The following is a 19641-nucleotide window of genomic DNA, read 5'->3' on the forward strand; positions in this document are numbered from 1 at the left end:
CTCCAGCTCCCACCGATGTCCCAATTCACCATCGAGCCTCCCTGGACTTCCGCTAGATGACGCGTCGCCCTCAGCCCTGGCCACCTATCGTTCAGGTGGGACTGGAACAGTCAATTGCTTTGATTCTGTGTAGGAAGACTTTGTCGTATGTGTGTCCCGTCATAAGTCTGTTAATGGTCTTGATGCTTTTAGCATTCCATTTAAGAGAAAAATGCCAGGGTTTACTGGGTATGTCTGGAAATATGTCTATGAGGCTGGATCCCTTCGTCCTACACTTCGTCCTGTAGTCCTCATTCCATTTGTATACTAAAAAGTTCCTAATTTCTCTTTGAGCCTCCTTGTAGCTGTATTTTATATTTATTGTAAACCCCTCACTTGTAGCAGCCTTTGCTGCTATGTCAGTCTTTTCGTTGATGGCCACACCCTTGTGACCAGGGACCCATAGAATGTCAAGTTTCTGAATGTCTGATTGGTTAATTATGTTGTGAATATCATTCACTAGGTACGAGTCTGTATTCTTATTTTTAATTAAATTAATAGCTAGTAATATTCGACGGAATATCAAAATCGAAAATATTGTTTCGAATCCTTGACGGAGAACAATTAACCTATTATAAGCCAAGGGGCCGAAAATAATGAAATTTTAATCATTTTAGCGCAGTTCAGGTGAAAGTTAGCGTTGTTATTTTTAATTTCAGATGAAAGATAGCCTGAATTAGTGTTGGGTAAACATTGCTCATTTTGGTGAACATGTTCACTTGTTCTTTTTTAGTAAGTGAGTCAACTCACTCATATTGCTCACTTGCTCTCTTAGATTGCTCAGTTACTCACTTGCTCAGTTGCTTACTTGCTCAGTTGCTGACTTGCTCACTCAGTTGTTCACTATTCATGCACAGATAGTTCCAAATTTCACTATACTTTCGAATTAGCGACATACAGAATATTTGAAAGAGTAAACAGCTTTGCCGGTAATACAAAAAGTGTGAAGTAAACGCAAATATGAGCAACAGCTGACAAATCGCAAAATGCCCTTTGAGGAGCAAAATTGCGCAAAAAGTGAGTAAAGAACAAGTGAACAAAAATGAACAAGTGAACAACAAAGAACAAGTGAGCAAAAAAGAACAAGTGAACAACAAAGAACAAGTGAACAACAAAGAACAAGTGAACAAAAAAGAACAGCTTGGAAGGAACATGTTCATTTGCTCACTTAAGTGAACAACTCTTTTTTGTTCACTCACTCATGAGCAACACAACACTAGCCTGAATCTACAAGAAGAATTTACAATCGTTAATATTTTCTGCCATTTACCTGGTGAAGGTGAACTATTTAAATAGAGGGGGCCTAAGTGGGCTAAATTCGTTTTTTCATCATAACGGAGACGCTATATAGTTGTTGGAAAAAAAAAACAGCAATCGCCGTAGCAAGAAAATAAGTCAAGTATTTAAAACAAACCAGTCAAGTAGAAAATTGATTAATTTATTGAATAAAATTATGTGGGCAGGACTGAGAGATCTACCTAGCTAGTAATATTCGACGGAATATCAAAAACGGGGAATAGTACAATAGAACTTGAATTCGTCGGTATATCTATGGTATATTTGGGTATATTTCTTATGGTCGGACATTATATTTTAACAATAAATCCGCTGCACACTTTTGTTTAGCTTCCGAATAAATATATTATTATGTGAAATGGAGGCTATTTTAAATACGCAGTTTCAGCAGCTGGAAGATATCATCGGGGAAATATTAAAAGTAAAAAAGAGCGTAAGTGTTAACAAGCTGCAAAGTCGTTGGTTCCTTATTTTCATTATTTTTGTATGCAGGGGCAGAACTCAGACACATTGCGAACTGCGGCGGCATTGAATTTGTTGCATTAAAGCATGCAAATCGAGAATTTAAACAGAAAATAAAGTCTGGACGGGATAACTTACACTTGGAAAAATGTAAAGTGGACATAAGTCGGTTGCAATTGCAAAATCTTCTGTACGAAGTGAGCCACTTGAAAAAGGACATCGTGCGTTGCGAGAAATTCCAGAGTCGTGACGCCAAGTTGGTCCTGCTCTCAGACACTGAGTATTTTACCAAATTGCCGGTAATTGAAGATAGTAAAGTGAAACCAGAATCGGAGCACTACAAGCATTTGCAGCGCTTAGAGTGTGAACTGCGTTTAAGGAAAGACCTGGATGAACAGAAAAGCTCATTGAAGAACTCCAAACAGGTGCTGCAACAAGAGAATCTTAAACAACATAATAGGTACGTTTCATTCGCGCCAGCTCTACGCACCCTAAAGAGTGCTACGAAACCGCTGCATGATGCACTGCAGCTTTCTCTTGATGTCGAATGGAAGCTTAGTGCTGTGGTCAAATATCTACCCAATCCTCTTTATATATTATTCATCAAACTGCAATGCCTTCAACGTGCGAGCGATGAGCCATCATTCACTGTTGAAGTGGTAGGATATAAAAGTGAAGCTCAGATGCAGGAGTTGACAAACCTAAAGCTAAACCCAAAAGCAAGGCGCGACTACTCTGAAAGGGACATTGAATTGTCGGGAAAGCCTGAGGAAAATCCTTTGAACAAAGAATTAAGTCCTCATCCTCTGCACATTCGCATCACGGTAAGATTAAACCAAAACATACGACTAGAGAAAAATACCTTAACGTTTGAACGGTCTCTAGCTTGGCTCTGCTGGCTCGATTCAACTGGTGTTGATTATTCGCTATTTCGAACAAATTAAATGTGCGACAGCATGGCCCCAATTGAGCATTTCCAATAATACAAACCATCAAGGGTAAGTTTTAGCGAGTGAATTGCTTTAGCAGCAACTATATTTTAAAACATTTGCATGTTTTTAGGGATACTAATTTCGTTCAGCATCTCCTTCGGCATTTGTTTGCAAACGATTTGGGTAATGAAATACCTATCCCCGGTATTCAATACGATGTAAGACAAGCAACAAGCTATAATTTTCCTATATATATGTATGAATCATAAAATTATATATTTGCGTTAGTTACAGAATAAGGATCTGACACCAGAGGAATGTATACAATATCTGGAGTCTAAGGACTTTGGAAAAGCATACTGTTGGTTACAAAGTATATGCTCTATACCAACAGTCAATAGCTCGATGTTGTATAAGCATGAGCTGAACTTGAATAAAAGCATGCGGGAGACCATAGCTCGCATTACACGGCGCTGGAACTCTTGGTTAAATCTAAGTCAGCAAATACGTGGTCTGACTAACAAGGACATCGATTTGTATGCACTAAAAGAAAATGTCTATCCTGCGGCCTTGTCTTGCAGCCTAGTGCAGTGGACGGCGATCACTCTCGAGGAATTCCTAGCCCAAAATTCAGACGTACTAAACATTTCTCCGGATGATAAGGGCATAACATACAATTCCTATCGTGCTGTGATTGTTCGTGGCTCTGCCAAAATGGAGTGTTTCATTCGAATACCGAGTAATTATCCATTGGAAATGCCACTCTGGATATTGAGTGGGCATTGGAACGGTCGCCGTACATCGCAGAATAATGCAGCTATCAAGGTTAGTTTGTTCAGACTTCCATGCGTTATATATAAGCTTATTTTGATACCATTTTGTAGATGATGGAGTACTGGACCAACTCATTGCAACCCCAACAGCTGGAAGCAAATTATCGTATTCTGTACGGACAGCTTTTCCGAACTATTTATAGTTTTGACATCTTTCTGGAGACAGAAGGCTCAATGCAGACGACTATAGAATACACCAAGGAAAAGCCTTATATAAGTGCATTTGCAAAACGATGCCGATTGCGTCCATATAAATACATAAAAAAGGGTTCCGTACACGCATTCAAACAATAAGGACCTAAAAACAAATATAAGAATATGGTTTTGTAAAAAAAAATCAAAAGCAGTTACTAAACATCTTCACAGTTGCTGTTTATTATGTAATGCATAATTGCAATAATGCAATAAATAAGTAACATTTAAATCTAGCTACAGTTTTATTGACAGCTTAGTTTCTGAGATGCTGTCGCTGCCAGGGACTCGGTTGGCAGGGTGATTGCAGAGGCATTTTCAACAGACTCTCGACTCTCATCCGGCATATCTTTATCAACAACGTGTTTTTCTATTAGACCGCTTTCTCCCAAGTAGCATATGGAAAATCCATCGTACCATGCCTCCTGATCCTTCAGTACTTCCTTCAATTGCCACACCTTGTATTTCCAGAACTGGAACATCACCTTCAGGCCGGATATGCCCCACACGCGCCACCTTATGCGCACGGTGTAATCGTCGGGATGCTTTGTAATTTTAAGAACCTCAAACTTAACGTAGGCGTACTTTAGGTGACCCACAGTTCGAAGAATGGCAATTTGCTTAACAAAGTGGTATAGACCGACTGTGTGCTTGCCGGTAATATTGTTCTGAAATATAAGGTTTGGGCTGTATATGGAATAGTTCAGCGGTTCAACAAAGAGTTTGGGAAGCGTGGTTCGCAGAACTTCGTAGGCTCGCTCCAGATCTTCAGGCTTTCGAACATTTTCCTTCTCTTTGGCGGATGTTTGTACATTACTGTTTTCGTGAAAACTTCGTTTCGGTTGCATTACGCTACTACCTTCACATTTTAGCCAATTGTAGTTATATGATCCTGTGCAAGGAGAGTATAATCGCATTGTGGAAGCCCACGCCTGTTCTTTGGAGCCCCACAAGCTTATCAAATTGCTCTTTCTCATTGATAAAATTCCAAAATTTCGCATCATTTTGACAAGGACCATTGACGAATTTACCGGACTCTGGTAACTGTATTTCCCGTAATATGTTAAATATTTCTTCCTTTTAAGCGTCACTCTGCCGTTCAAATATCACGTTCAAATTCTTCATCTGGTTTTACTCAGCGTTTAAATTGTGGGGTTTTTAATCTTTTTTAGACGTGCTCGTGTTGTAACCAAGTTTATTTGGAATCGAAAAATCATATGGTCATATGTATATCGATATAAATATTTTGTACAATAAAAGTGTGAGGTGATGTGATAGTTTTTTTGGGATATCTCAACGGAACTTTCTGAACTCGGAGAAAGTGTACACTATTTTTTTGTAGTTTCAGTGATCCAACGTCGTTAGAATCATAGTTGGATAATGGAAATAAGTATCCATATTTTTATGTGATATTTCCCGTATGCGACTATACTTCGGGGCGAGGAAGAAAAAAAAAAGAGAGTTTCCGGTGGAGAATAGTGGAGGCCGCACGTGCCCTGAAAGAAAAAAGGAAACAAAATTGGTGATCGTGGAGACGACGATCCCACCAAGACATCAGCGGCAGGCATCAACATCAGCGTAAGCGGCGGACATCGGCAGCAGCAGCCCGGTACTGGCCAGGCCGGAAAACTGGTGCGAGAACCGTCCGCGGAGCACCGGCACCAAGGAACCGTCAGCGGAGCACCGACTGGAGACACGTTTCTGTCCCCACACACCAGCCCCCCCGGGGAAAGCATCCGGACTTCAAAGCAGAAATACACCCACACGAATCAATATCACACACCTTCATCCACCCACATCACACGGGAACGATAGGCCAGGGTGGCAAAGAGGCGGATCATAACAACTGGCGCCCAATGGTAATAGAAGGGATCGATTTTAAACGCGAGTCTTAAAGACCCGGTGTAAAATGGAACCCTGGTAGAACGAAACTCAGCCGGTCCGCGAGCCGGGAATAAATCCTAGCCGTCGTAGCCGCTGAGATGAGTAGAAGAGAGGAAAATGGACATGGTAGTTATGTATCGGAGGTAGAAGGGAAGGAAGTGTGTGTCCCGAGTTGTGGTCCAGGTATTACCAGGTGGTAGTAGCCTCGTTGTCCGACTCGTGGAGCTCGCTGTCTGGATCTGAAAAGAGGAAGAGGTGCCGGAGGATCTGTCGAGTCGTGGTCCGGGTTATGTCCAGAGGCATTAACGTCGTTGTCCGATTCTGGGGGATCCACGGTGATCTGAGGGAGGAAACAGCAAAGGGAGTTGGCACTTAGAAAAAGTAAGCGAAGGTAAATAGCAAGGGGAAAAGAAGGGAGTCCGCTCACCTGCAAAACAATTAATGCAGTTGTCTCTCGTCCCACCAAACAAATTAAAGGTGAATTTTTGTCTGAAGCAGTTTGGGAATTATATGTTTTTTTTTGTTAGTGACTTAGCAGACTATTGGAAAGCCGAAGCAAGAAAACCCAAAGGGAAATCATTTTTTTTTGAGGACTGACGATTCTCGCTAGAATTGTTTGAAATCAATTTTAGAAGTAGGCATTAGGCAAGTCATCGGAAAAAGAGTTTTTGTTTGGGAGAGGAAGTATTTAGTTATTTAGTATTGCATTTAATTAGGCGATTAATTGTAGATGTAGGTGTTTATTTATTTGATTGAATCAGTTTGGATATTTAGATTTATCAATTTATTGATTTAAATTAACCGATTTATGTATTTAAATTTTTTTATTTGGTTATCTAAACATGGAATTAATTGTTCGCTTATTTATTTATTGCACTATTTATTTATTTGTTTTCTCGTTACTATTGAAGGTATTGAGGATTAATTAGCCTGGAACTAGGTGTTTAGTGGAGTAGGGTAGTCAGATAATAAACAATCCAATTTATTTATCACCAAGATAGTTAAGTAAATAGGGAATAGACGAAGGAAAGGAGTACGTTAGGAAAATTGGTTGATGAGTGACCCGGAGATTTTTAAAGGGGTCGGGGAAGACAAGGCGTAGCCCAGAGGCACAGCGCAGGTACCAGCCGTACAACATGCCGACGACTCGGTCCCAGGACGGTAAAGCCGGCAGTAGGCCGGAAGGGCCGTCGCAAGTGGCGGAAAACGTACATGCGGGGTTGTACCAGGGGGAACCAGAGGCCGGAGCGGTAGGAGGTCAACAGCGAACCCGTAAGGACCTGGTGTTACCGTCCGAGTTAAGCTCAGCCGTGAACGCAGCCTTAGCCCAAGCACAGGAGACCTACCGAGCGTCGCTCGGGCAGCAAATGGAAGCGCTGAGATCGTCAATGCAAGCAGACATGCTAGAGTTCATGCGAGAGATCAACGCTGTGGTGGGTTCGTTAAAAGCGGAGCGAACGGCGAGTGATGCGAATGGAAGGAAACGGGGATCAAATGCAACCAGTCTGGGAGGAGGTCAACAGGAAGCACCAGCGAACCAGCAAGCACATCCAACGCACTTGTTCGTGGACAACCGAACATTGGAGGCCGATCAGAGGACCCAAGCCGATCAGAGACCCGTGGAGGAGTGGCTGTTCAACGGGATGGGCGCAGGAGCAAACCCTAACAGGAATCGACCGAGTTTCGGAGAGGCTAGGCAGGAGCAAGTGCAGATACGAAGATGGGGACTTACCTTCGACTGCGATCCAAAGGGGATGCCCGTGGCGGAATTCATATTCCGGGTGGAGCATCTACCGACGTCGTATTAGGTACCGTGGGCGGAGGTGTTGAAAGCCTTTCACACATTGGTCAGTGGCCACGCAAGGGATTGGCACTGGATGCATGTTCGGACGGTAGGAATGCCGGACTGGCCGAATCTGAGATATGGTCTCCAGCAGCAGTTTCAAGTTCGTCGGACAGAGTTCGAGCGAGAGCAAGAGCTCAGGGAACGCCGACAACGCCACGGGGAGTCGGCGGACCAGTACATCCAGGAGATGTTGGTGTTGAGGTCGAGATTGCTGAATCCATTCTCGGATTATGATCTAATAAAGATCATAAAGATCAATATTAGGGATGCAATTTCGAGGGTGATTTATCCAATGCAGATACCAAATCTCCAGGAGCTGCGAGAAGAGTGTGCGGACGCCGAGAAACTGCTGGCGACGCGATGGACAAGGAGCGGTCCAGACTATGGGGGTAGTAGGCGCAGGGAAGATCACAAAGCACATGAATTGGATGCGAACACTCACGACCCGGAGGAACAGACCGAGGCATTGGATGCTGTCCATAGGACGAGGGAATCCGGAGGCGACCGCACCCAGCTGAAGTGCTGGAATTGCCCTCAGCCGGGTCACACCTATTTTGAGTGTGAGTCGGCCGTGCGTAACCTGTTCTGCTACAAGTGCGGGCTGGCCGGGGTCATTCTCCCTAAATGCCCTAAATGTCGGCCGGAAAACGCGAAAAGGAGCACGACGCAATTGGAGGAGTCGAGTTCCACGTCGCCGCGAAGCAGCCAATAGATAGGTCCTCCAACGTGAAATTAGATACCCCTGAGGAAAGAAGTAGCAATAAGGATGTTTACACTACTATATATAAAGTTAACCAAGCGGTATTACCCGAAGCTAAATGGTCCGAGCGCAAGCCGATAAAGGAAAGACAGCGGCAGTACGAACAGGCCAGGAATCGGATAATGGGGGACGAACTCGATGAGAGTATCCGAACGGGAGCAGTCAGAGCACAGCGGGCTCGGGACAGGTTTCAGGGGCGCAAGAGAAGGCGGCTCCAGGTGTGTGCTGCAGTCCACTCGGCAATTCGTCAGGATGACAGGACATTCGCACGAGTGAAGTTGGGCCCGAGGACGCTGATGGGACTACTGGATACAGGGGCATCGGTGAGCCTTCTGGGGAAAGGTGGCCTGGAACTGATAGGAGAATTGGAGCTGAAACTTCAAGACATAAAGAAATTCTCAGTACAAACAGCGGGCGGCACTCCTCATAAAATACTGGGACATGTGTCGACAGTAATGACGTATGGAGGCCAGAAGCAGACTATGGAGTTGTTCCTGTGTCCCTCGCTGAAACAACCGCTGTACCTAGGGGTCGATTTCTGGCGGAAGTTTGGTCTGGCTCCGCATATAGTAGGCCTAGAACGACACAAGGAATTAGCCGAAATTGATGCTGAGGTGCTGACTAGGAGTAGACCAACGGAACCGCACGAGTTGACGCACACGCAGCAGACACGTCTGGACCAGGTGAAGAACAACTTCAGGGCATTCGACACACATGGTTTGGGAAGAACGACGCTCGAAAGGCACGAAATTCAATTAATCGAGGGAGCCGTACCCGTAAAGGAGCGATTCTACCCGGTGTCTCCCGCGGGGCAAGAGCTGTTGTTTGCCGAGGTGGACGAAATGTTGCGCCTCGGAGTCATCGAAACCAGCGAGAGCCCGTGGAGCAACCGCGTGACGCTGGTACGTAAGCCGGAAAAAAACCGATTGTGTCTGGATGCGCGGAAACTAAACAAATTAACCGTGAAGGATGCTTACCCGCTGCAGAGCATCGAGTCAATTCTGAGCCGCGTAGAGGATACGGTGTACATCAGCAGCATCGATTTAAAGCACGCATTTTGGCAGATAGAGCTGGAGCCTGAAAGTCGGACGTACACAGCATTCACGGTGCCGGGCAGACCACTCTATCAATTTAAATCGATGCCCTTCGGGTTGTGCAATGCAGCCCAACGGCTGTGTCGGTTGATGGATCGAGTAATTCCACAACGACTCCGAAGCCATGTCTTTGTATTCTTAGACGATCTACTAGTTATTTCCCGGACGTTTGAGGAGCATATACACCTGTTAGAGGAAGTGGCCAAGTGTCTCAAGGAGGCAAACCTGACAATTGGAAGAAAAAAATCGAAATTCGGCTATAAATATTTAAAGTATTTAGGGTACATCGTAGGCGACGGCGCACTTAGGACAGATCCGGAGAAAGTACAGGCGATCACCCAAATACCAATGCCAAGGATCGTGAGACAAATCCGGAGATTTTTGGGGACAGCTGGCTGGTATCGGCGGTTTATCCGAAATTTCTCGGCACTCTCGGCTCCTCTGACAGACTGTCTGAAAGGAAAAGGGCAATTTAAGCTGACGGAGGAGGCAGGAAAATCGTTCGAGGAGCTCAAAAAAGCACTTACCAGTGCCCCCGTGCTACATCACCCAGACTTTAAGAAGCACTTCTTCATCCAGTGTGATGCGAGCCACGTGGGGATTGGAGCAGTTCTCTTCCAGAGGGATGATGAAGGAGCAGAGCACCCGATCGCATTCTTTTCGGCGAAGCTAAGAGGGGCACAGCTCAACTATAGCGTGCCAGAGAAGGAGTGTCTGGCGGCGGTAAGAGCCATAGAGAAGTTCCGTGCATACGTAGAACTGATGCCATTCACGGTGATAACAGATCACGCGAGTTTGCAGTGGCTCATGCGATTCAAAGCACTGGATGGGAGGCTAGCCAGGTGGTCGTTGGCTCTCCAGGCTTATGACTTCGAAATCGAGCACCGCAAAGGAAAGGAAAATATCGTCGCCGATATGCTGTCACGTCCCTTTGACGTTGACGCTATCGACTTCATGGAGTTCGACAACACCGCCTTCGAGGATGAAGAATACCGAAGAAAAATTGAGTCGGTCCAGAGCGATGAGGATGAGTTCCCAGACCTGAAGGTGGAGGAAGGACTGCTGTTTAAGCGCACACAATTTGGCCGGCCGGAATTAGAGGAGTTTTCGTGGAAGCTATGGATCCCGGATGCCCTGACGAGCACACTGATCCAACAGGCTCACGACAGCGATGTGGCAATGCATGGAGGAATCGCGAGGACACTGGGACGGCTGCGACAGTTCTATTATTGGCCCCGGATGACCGTGCAGGTGAAGGCATATGTGGCTGATTGTAACACCTGCAAAGAAACAAAGCATTCAACACAGGTTCACCGTCCACTCATGGGGGCCGAAACCAGAACCGAGAGGCCGATTCAAAAACTGTACCTGGATTTCCTGGGTCCATATCCGAGGACTCGAAGTGGCAATGTGGTCATACTACTGAAATAGTGCATACCGATAATGGAAAGCAATTTGTGTCAGCTGAATTCTCTCAATTCCTGGATAGGAGAAGCATAAGGCACCTGAAGTCGGGGAACTATGCACCGGAGGCGATCGCGGCCGAACGAGTGAACCAGACTGTACTGGCAGCAATATGGACATACGCTAGTGAGGATCACACGCGCTGGGACGAGAAGCTGACGGAGATCCAGTGTGTGGCAAGGAGCGCTATACACACGGGTATCGGGACGTCGCCATACTTTGTGTTGTTTGGGCAGCACATGTTTACTAGCGGCCGAGATTATAAATTGGCACGCAGACTGGGCGCCCTAAATGATGCACAAATGTCACCCTTGGCGAGGAGTGACAAGATGGAGATAGTCCGAGATGAGGTCCGAGGAAACTCTCATGAAGCCTACAACAGAGCGAAGAACAGGTATAATCGAAAAGCTCGAGAAATTAGGTACTCACCGGGTCAGGAGATATATAAGCGGAATTTCGTGTTGAGCAAATTTAAAAATAACATCAACGCGAAGTTCAGGCTCAAAGAGAAATTAGGAACTTTTTAGTATACAAATGAAATGAGGACTACAGGACGAAGTGTAGGACGAAGGGATCCAGCCTCATAGACATATTTCCAGACATACCCAGTAAACCCTGGCATTTTTCTCTTAAATGGAATGCTAAAAGCATCAAGACCATTAACAGACTTATGACGGGACACACATACGACAAAGTCTTCCTACACAGAATCAAAGCAATTGACTCAAATATCTGCGAAACGTGCAATGTAACTGAATATGCCGAACACCTGATCTTCGATTGCCAAAGATTTGCCGGGCTCAGAAGGAAATTCAAAATCTTTAAATATTATAACAATTTACATAAATTATTAATCAAAAAAGAGCCGCTACATTGTTATGATCCGCCTCTTTGCCACCTTGGCCTATCGTTCCCAGCTAGCTCACGGGGAAGTCAGGGTGTTTCCGACCCGATAAGCCAGGGGACGGATAGAACAAAACAAAAAAACAAAAAAAAAACATACAAAAAAAACAAATCTTATTTATAGGACAGACTTGTCCTCGTTGGCACTTTCGTCAGCGGGGATAGTTGGTTTCGTTATCCCTAGCAGGGTCCCACCCTTCCATGAGCGCCACCTTTTGAATTCGCTCCCTTTTCATATTCAGGGTCCCGCTCTTCTTCTCGCTCTCGTCCCACCCAACTACCGTTTTCTATTCACTCATGACTCTATTCAAATTTTCATTTTATATCCATTATATTTTCTTATTTATCTTCTTGAACATTATTAATTAATAATCTAGGTTTATATAAAGGAAACAAATACTAACACAAAAATACTAACAAAAAAAATAAACCCTATTTCGGCCGAGTTGGCAGCCCCCTTTGATAGAGGTTGTTGCTTCCTGATGCTTGCTGATGTTTACGTTTAATCGTGGTGTTTTTTATATGATCGTGATATATTGTTTAATTGTGGGTCGGACGGGTGTAGATGTGTGAAATGTGGTGATGTTATGTGATGTGTTATGAATGAGGGTATACATGCGTGGGTTGTGTGTGATGTGGGTGGATGAAGCTGTGTGATATTGATTCGTGTGGGTGTATTTCTGCTTTAAAGTCCGGATTCTTTCCCCGGGGGGGGGGCTGGTGTGTGGGGACAGAAACGTGTCTCCAGTCGGTGCACCGTCAGCGGTGCCGGTGCTCCGCTGACGGTTCTCGCACCAGTTTTCCGGCCTGGCCAGTACCGGGCTGCTGCTGCCGATGTCCGCCGCTTACGCTGATGTTGATGCCTGCCGCTGATGTCTTGGTGGGATCGTCGTCTCCACGATCACCAATTTTGTTTCCTTTTTTCTTTCAGGGCACGTGCGGCCTCCACTATTCTCCACCGGAAACTCTCTTTTTTTTTTTCTTCCTCGCCCCGTTTCCTTTTCTCCCACGCAACTCCGCCGAAACGGGAGTGCCAAGCAGGCGGGCTTTTTCAATTAAGGGGCCCCAAACGTAGGCCATCGCCCACACCCTGAGATTGAGAGTCTCTGGCTCCATCGACTGAGATGCCTGGGCTACTGCTTCAGATCCTTTGCGTGAAACACCCCAATACGTGAGCCTTGCAACGTCTCCAGCTCGTACAGACTGTTGCCCATACTCCGGATCACTCGGCACTTGACGTATTTTGGGCTGTATTTTATATTTATTGTAAACCCCTCACTTGTAGCAGCCTTTGCTGCTATGTCAGTCTTTTCGTTGATGGCCACACCCTTGTGACCAGGGACCCATAGAATGTCAAGTTTCTGAATGTCTGATTGGTTAATTATGTTGTGAATATCATTCACTAGGTACGAGTCTGTATTCTTATTTTTAATTAAATTAATAGCTAGTAATATTCGACGGAATATCAAAATCGAAAATATTGTTTCTTATCCTTGACGGAGAACAATTAACCTATTATAAGCCAAGGGGCCGAAAATAATGAAATTTTAATCATTTTAGCGCAGTTCAGGTGAAAGTTAGCGTTGTTATTTTTAATTTCAGATGAAAGATGGCCTGAATTAATGTTGGGTAAACATTGCTCATTTTGGTGAACATGTTCACTTGTTCTTTTTTAGTAAGTGAGTCACCTCACTCATATTGCTCACTTTCTCTCTTAGATTGCTCAGTTACTCACTTGCTCAGTTGCTCACTTGCTCAGTTGCTGACTTGCTCACTCAGTTGTTCACTATTCATGCACAGATGGTTCCAAATTTCACTATACTTTCGAATTAGCGACATACAGAATATTTGAAAGAGTAAACAGCTTTGCCGGTAATACAAAAAGTGTGAAGTAAACGCAAATATGAGCAACAGCTGACAGATCGCAAAATGCCCTTTGAGGAGCAAAATTGCGCAAAAAGTGAGTAAAGAACAAGTGAACAAAAATGAACAAGTGAACAACAAAGAACAAGTGAGCAAAAAAGAACAAGTGAACAACATAGAACAAGTGAACAAAAAAGAACAGCTTGGAAGGAACATGTTCAGTTGCTCACTTAAGTGAACAACTCTTTTTTGTTCACTCACTCATAAGCAACACAACACTAGCCTGAATCTACAAGAAGAATTTACAATCGTTAATATTTTCTGCCATTTACCTGAAGAAGGTGAACTATTTAAATAGAGGGGGCTTAAGTGGGCTAAATTCGTTTTTTCATCATAACGAGACGCTATATTGTTGTTGGAAAAAAAAACAGCAATCGCCGTAGCAAGAAAATAAGTCAAGTATTTAAAACAAACCAGTCAAGTAGAAAATTGATTAATTTATTGGATAAAATTATGTGGGCAGGACTGAGAGATCTACCTAGCTAGTAATATTCGACGGAATATCAAAAACGGGGAATAGTACAATAGAACTTGAATTCGTTGGTATATCTATGGTATATTTGGGGATATTTCTGATGGTCGGACATTATATTTTAACAATAAATCCGCGGCACACTGTTGTTTAGCTTCCGAATAAATATATTATTAAGTGAAATGGAGGCTATTTTAAATACGCAGTTTCAGCAGCTGGAAGATATCATCGGGGAAATATTAAAAGTAAACAAGAGCGTAAGTGTTAACAAGCTGCAAAGTCGTTGGTTCCTTATTTTCATTATTTTTGTATGCAGGGGCAGAACTCAGACACATTGCGAACTGCGGCGGCATTGAAATTTGTTGCATTAAAGCATGCAAATCGAGAAGTTAAACAGAAAATAAAGTCTGGACGGGATAACTTACACTTGGAAAAATGTAAAGTGGACATAAGTCGGTTGCAATTGCAAAATCTTCTGTACGAAGTGAGCCACTTGAAAAAGGACATCGTGCGTTGCGAGAAATGTTTTAGCGAGTGAATTGCTTTAGCAGCAACTATATTTTAAAACATTTTCATGTTTTTAGGGATACTAATTTCGTTCAGCATCTCCTTCGGCATTTGTTTGCAAACGATTTGGGTAATGATATACCTATACCCGGTATTCAATACGATGTAAGACAAGCAACAAGCTATAATTTTCCTATATATATGTATGAATCATAAAATTATATATTTGCGTTAGTTACAGAATAAGGATCTGACACCAGAGGAATGTATACAATATCTGGAGTCTAAGGACTTTGGAAAAGCATACTGTTGGTTACAAAGTATATGCTCTATACCAATAGTCAACAGCTCGCTGTTGTATAAGCATGAGCTGAACTTGAATAAAAGCATGAGGGAGACCATAGCTCGCATTACACGGCGCTGGAACTCTTGGTTAAATCTAAGTCAGCAAATACGTGGTCTGACTAACAAGGACATCGATTTGTATGCACTAAAAGAAAATGTCTATCCTGCGGCCTTGTCTTGCAGCCTAGTGCAGTGGACGGCGATCACTCTCGAGGAATTCCTAGCCCAAAATTCAGACGTACTAAACATTTCTCCGGATGATAAGGGCATAACATACAATTCCTATCGTGCTGTGATTGTTCGTGGCTCTGCCAAAATGGAGTGTTTCATTCGAATACCGAGTAATTATCCATTGGAAATGCCACTCTGGATATTGAGTGTGCATTGGAACGGTCGCCGTACATCGCAGAATAATGCAGCTATGAAGGTTAGTTTGTTCAGCTTATTTTGATACCATTTTGTAGATGATGGAGTACTGGACCAACTCATTGCAACCCCAACAGCTGGAAGCAAATTATCGTATTCTGTACGCTCAGCTTTTCCGAACTATTTATAGTTTTGACATCTTTCTGGAGTCAGAAGGAAGGATCAATGCAGACAACTATAGATTACACCAAGGAAAAGCCTTATATAAGTGCATTTGCAAAACGATGCCGATTGCGTCCATATAAATACATAAAAAAGGGTTCCGTACACGCATTCAAACAATAAGGACCTAAAAACAAATATAGGAATATGGTTTTGTAAAAAAAAATCAAAAGCAGTTACTAAACATCTTCACAGTTGCTGTTTATTATGTAATGCATAATTGCAATAATGCAATAAATAAGTAACATTTAAATCTAGCTAGTTTTATTGACAGCTTAGTTTCTGAGATGCTGTCGCTGCCAGGGACTCGGTTGGCAGGGTGATTGCAGAGGCATTTTCAACAGACTCTCGACTCTCATCCGGCATAACTTTATCAACAACGTGTTTTTCTATTAGACCGCTTTCTCCCAAGTAGCATATGGAAAATCCATCGTACCATGCCTCCTGATCCTTCAGTACTTCCTTCAATTGCCACACCTTGTATTTCCAGAACTGGAACATCACCTTCAGGCCCGATATGCCCCTCCCCGCGCCACCTTATGCGCACGGTGTAATCGTCGGGATGCTTTGTAATTTTAAGAACCTCAAACTTAACGTAGGCGTACTTTAGGTGACCCTCAGTTCGAAGAATGGCAATTTGCTTAACAAAGTGGTATAGACCGACTGTGTGCTTGCCGGTAATATTGTTCTGAAATATAAGGTTTGGGCTGTATATGGAATAGTTCAGCGGTTCAACAAAGAGTTTGGGAAGCGTGGTTCGCAGAACTTCGTAGGCTCGCTCCAGATCTTCAGGCTTTCGAACATTTTCCTTCTCTTTGGCGGATGTTTGTACATTACTGTTTTCGTGAAAACTTCGTTTCGGTTGCATTACGCTACTACCTTCACATTTTAGCCAATTGTAGTTATATGATCCTGTGCAAGGAGAGTATAATCGCATTGTGGAAGCCCACGCCTGTTCTTTGGAGCCCCACAAGCTTATCAAATTGCTCTTTCTCATTGATAAAATTCCAAAATTTCGCATCATTTTGACAAGGACCATTGACGAATTTACCGGACTCTGGTAACTGTATTTCCCGTAATATGTTAAATATTTCTTCCTTTTAAGCGTCACTCTGCCGTTCAAATATCACGTTCAAATTCTTCATCTGGTTTTACTCAGCGTTTAAATTGTGGGGTTTTTAATCTTTTTTAGACGTGCTCGTGTTGTAACCAAGTTTATTTGGAATCGAAAAATCATATGGTCATATGTATATCGATATAAATATTTTGTACAATAAAAGTGTGAGGTGATGTGATAGTTTTTTTGGGATATCTCAACGGAACTTTCTGAACTCGGAGACAGTGTACACTATTTTTTTGTAGTTTCAGTGATCCAACGTCGTTAGAAACATAGTTGGATAATGGAAATAAGTATCCATATTTTTATGTGATATTTCCCGTATGCGACTATACTTCAAGACCACTCTAGTCTAAATTATTGTCGCACCAGTCGAAAAGCTGTTGAACTATTTGTGCCAAAACGTTCCACCCAGTTGTGGTAGAGTAATACCTAACAAAAATAGATCCAAAGAAAATTCATGTCGACCAGAAATACCTAGATTTTTCAAATCACAACGTTCCCCCTCGTTTTTTTTTGGTTTTAAAGCATCTCAAGTATGATCGGAATTTTGATCGTAGCACTGTAGCCACATTGATCAGATACTGGTGATGTAGTTTGGCGAGTTTGACAGGTCGGTATATAAAAAAAAGAGGAAAATTACTTAACTGTTTTAGAAAATAAACTGAAATTACTTTATAACATGATGAAGAAAAAATGGGTCAAAAGTTTAAGTCAGCAGTTTTGATGAAGATTGCCAGCTCTCTGAGATGTTGTTATGGGCGGTTTTGGAGAGAGCCGATAGGTATCAGGGCTGGAGAAGAAAGAGACAGCGGCATCTATAGTGGATCCTGGGAAGCAGTGGCAGAGTTGCGTGGGAGAAAAGGAAACGGGGCGAGGAAGAAAAAAAAAAGAGAGTTTCCGGTGGAGAATAGTGGAGGCCGCACGTGCCCTGAAAGAAAAAAGGAAACAAAATTGGTGATCGTGGAGACGACGATCCTACCAAGACATCAGCGGCAGGCATCAACATCAGCGTAAGCGGCGGACATCGGCAGCAGCAGCCCGGTACTGGCCAGGCCGGAAAACTGGTGCGAGAACCGTCAGCGGAGCACCGGCACCAAGGAACCGTCAGCGGAGCACCGACTGGAGACACGTTTCTGTCCCCACACACCAGCCCCCCGGGGAAAGAATCCGGACTTCAAAGCAGAAATACACCCACACGAATCAATATCACACACCTTCATCCACCCACATCACACACAACCCACGCATGTATACCCTCATTCATAACACATCACATAACATCACCACATTTCACACATCTACACCCGTCCGACCCACAATTAAACAATATATCACGATCATATAAAAAACACCACGATTAAACGTAAACATCAGCAAGCATCAGGAAGCAACAACCTCTATCAAAGGGGGCTGCCAACTCGGCCGAAATAGGGTTTATTTTTTTTGTTAGTATTTTTGTGTTAGTATTTGTTTCCTTTATATAAACCTAGATTATTAATTAATAATGTTCAAGAAGATAAATAAGAAAATATAATGGATATAAAATGAAAATTTGAAAAGAGTCATGAGTGAATAGAAAACGGTAGTTGGGTGGGACGAGAGCGAGACGAAGACCGGGACCCTGAATATGAAAAGGGAGCGAATTCAAAAGGTGGCGCTCATGGAAGGGTGGGACCCTGCTAGGGATAACGAAACCATCTATCCCCGCTGACGAAAGTGCCAACGAGGACAAGTCTGTCCTATAAATTAGATTTGTTTTTTTTTTGTATGTTTTTTTTTTGTTTTGTTCAATCCGTCCAGATTGAATAATGGGGGACGAACTCGATGAGAGTATCCGAACGGGAGCAGTCAGAGCACAGCGGGCTCGGGACAGGTTTCAGGGGCGCAAGAGAAGGCGGCTCCAGGTGTGTGCTGCAGTCCACTCGGCAATTCGTCAGGATGACAGGCCATTCGCACGAGTGAAGTTGGGCCCGAGGACGCTGATGGGACTAATGGATACAGGGGCATCGGTGAGCCTTCTGGGGAAAGGTGGCCTGGAACTGATAGGAGAATTGGAGCTGAAACTTCAAGACATAAAGAAATTCTCAGTACAAACAGCGGGCGGCACTCCTCATAAAATACTGGGACATGTGTCGACAGTAATGACGTATGGAGGCCAGAAGCAGACTATGGAGTTGTTCCTGTGTCCCTCGCTGAAACAACCGCTGTACCTAGGGGTCGATTTCTGGCGGAAGTTTGGTCTGGCTCCGCATATAGTAGGCCTAGAACGACACAAGGAATTAGCCGAAATTGATGCTGAGGTGCTGACTAGGAGTAGACCAACGGAACCGCACGAGTTGACGCACACGCAGCAGACACGTCTGGACCAGGTGAAGAACAACTTCAGGGCATTCGACACACATGGTTTGGGAAGAACGACGCTCGAAAGGCACGAAATTCAATTAATCGAGGGAGCCGTACCCGTAAAGGAGCGATTCTACCCGGTGTCTCCCGCGGGGCAAGAGCTGTTGTTTGCCGAGGTGGACGAAATGTTGCGCCTCGGTGTCATCGAAACCAGCGAGAGCCCGGGGAGCAACCGCGTGACGCTGGTACGTAAACCGGAAAAAAACCGATTGTGTCTGGATGCGCGGAAACTAAAGAAATTAACCGTGAAGGATGCTTACCCGCTGCAGAGCATCGAGTCAATTCTGAGCCGCGTAGAGGATACGGTGTACATCAGCAGCATCGATTTAAAGCACGCATTTTGGCAGATAGAGCTGGAGCCTGAAAGTCGGACGTACACAGCATTCACGGTGCCGGGCAGACCACTCTATCAATTTAAATCGATGCCCTTCGGGTTGTGCAATGCAGCCCAACGGCTGTGTCGGTTGATGGATCGAGTAATTCCACAACGACTCCGAAGCCATGTCTTTGTATACTTAGACGATCTACTAGTTATTTCCCGGACGTTTGAGGAGCATATACACCTGTTAGAGGAAGTG

The 19641-nt window shown here is 43.9% G+C and overlaps 1 protein-coding gene, 1 long non-coding RNA gene and 2 pseudogenes across 2 annotated transcripts; 2 read left to right on the forward strand and 2 right to left on the reverse strand.

The window, feature by feature from the left end:
- Positions 1–1645: 1645 nt before the first annotated feature.
- LOC117189527 lies at positions 1646–3986 on the forward strand (annotated as a pseudogene).
- On the reverse strand, positions 3909–5023 carry LOC117189528 (uncharacterized protein C6orf136 homolog). The gene has a single exon (XM_033394669.1). The coding sequence runs from the start codon at positions 4771–4773 to the stop codon at positions 4000–4002; it is 774 nt and encodes a 257-aa protein (XP_033250560.1). The 5' UTR covers positions 4774–5023; the 3' UTR covers positions 3909–3999.
- Positions 5024–14237: 9214 nt separating this feature from the next.
- Positions 14238–15204, forward strand: LOC117189739. Its single transcript, XR_004473521.1, has 3 exons — positions 14238–14357; positions 14417–14772; positions 14843–15204. It is a non-coding gene; the product is annotated as an uncharacterized LOC117189739 (long non-coding RNA).
- A 512-nt stretch (positions 15205–15716) lies between these two features.
- Positions 15717–16844, reverse strand: LOC117189738 (annotated as a pseudogene).
- Positions 16845–19641: the final 2797 nt, after the last annotated feature.

Source organism: Drosophila miranda (genome assembly GCF_003369915.1).
Source record: "Drosophila miranda strain MSH22 chromosome Y unlocalized genomic scaffold, D.miranda_PacBio2.1 Contig_Y1_pilon, whole genome shotgun sequence".
In the NCBI taxonomy this organism is placed as follows: domain Eukaryota; kingdom Metazoa; phylum Arthropoda; class Insecta; order Diptera; family Drosophilidae; genus Drosophila; species Drosophila miranda.

Coding starts and splice junctions, on each gene's coding strand:
- LOC117189528 (XM_033394669.1), bottom strand. CDS start 4,773: ATGGTCCTTGTCAAAATGATGCGAAATTTTGGAATTTTATCAATGAGA.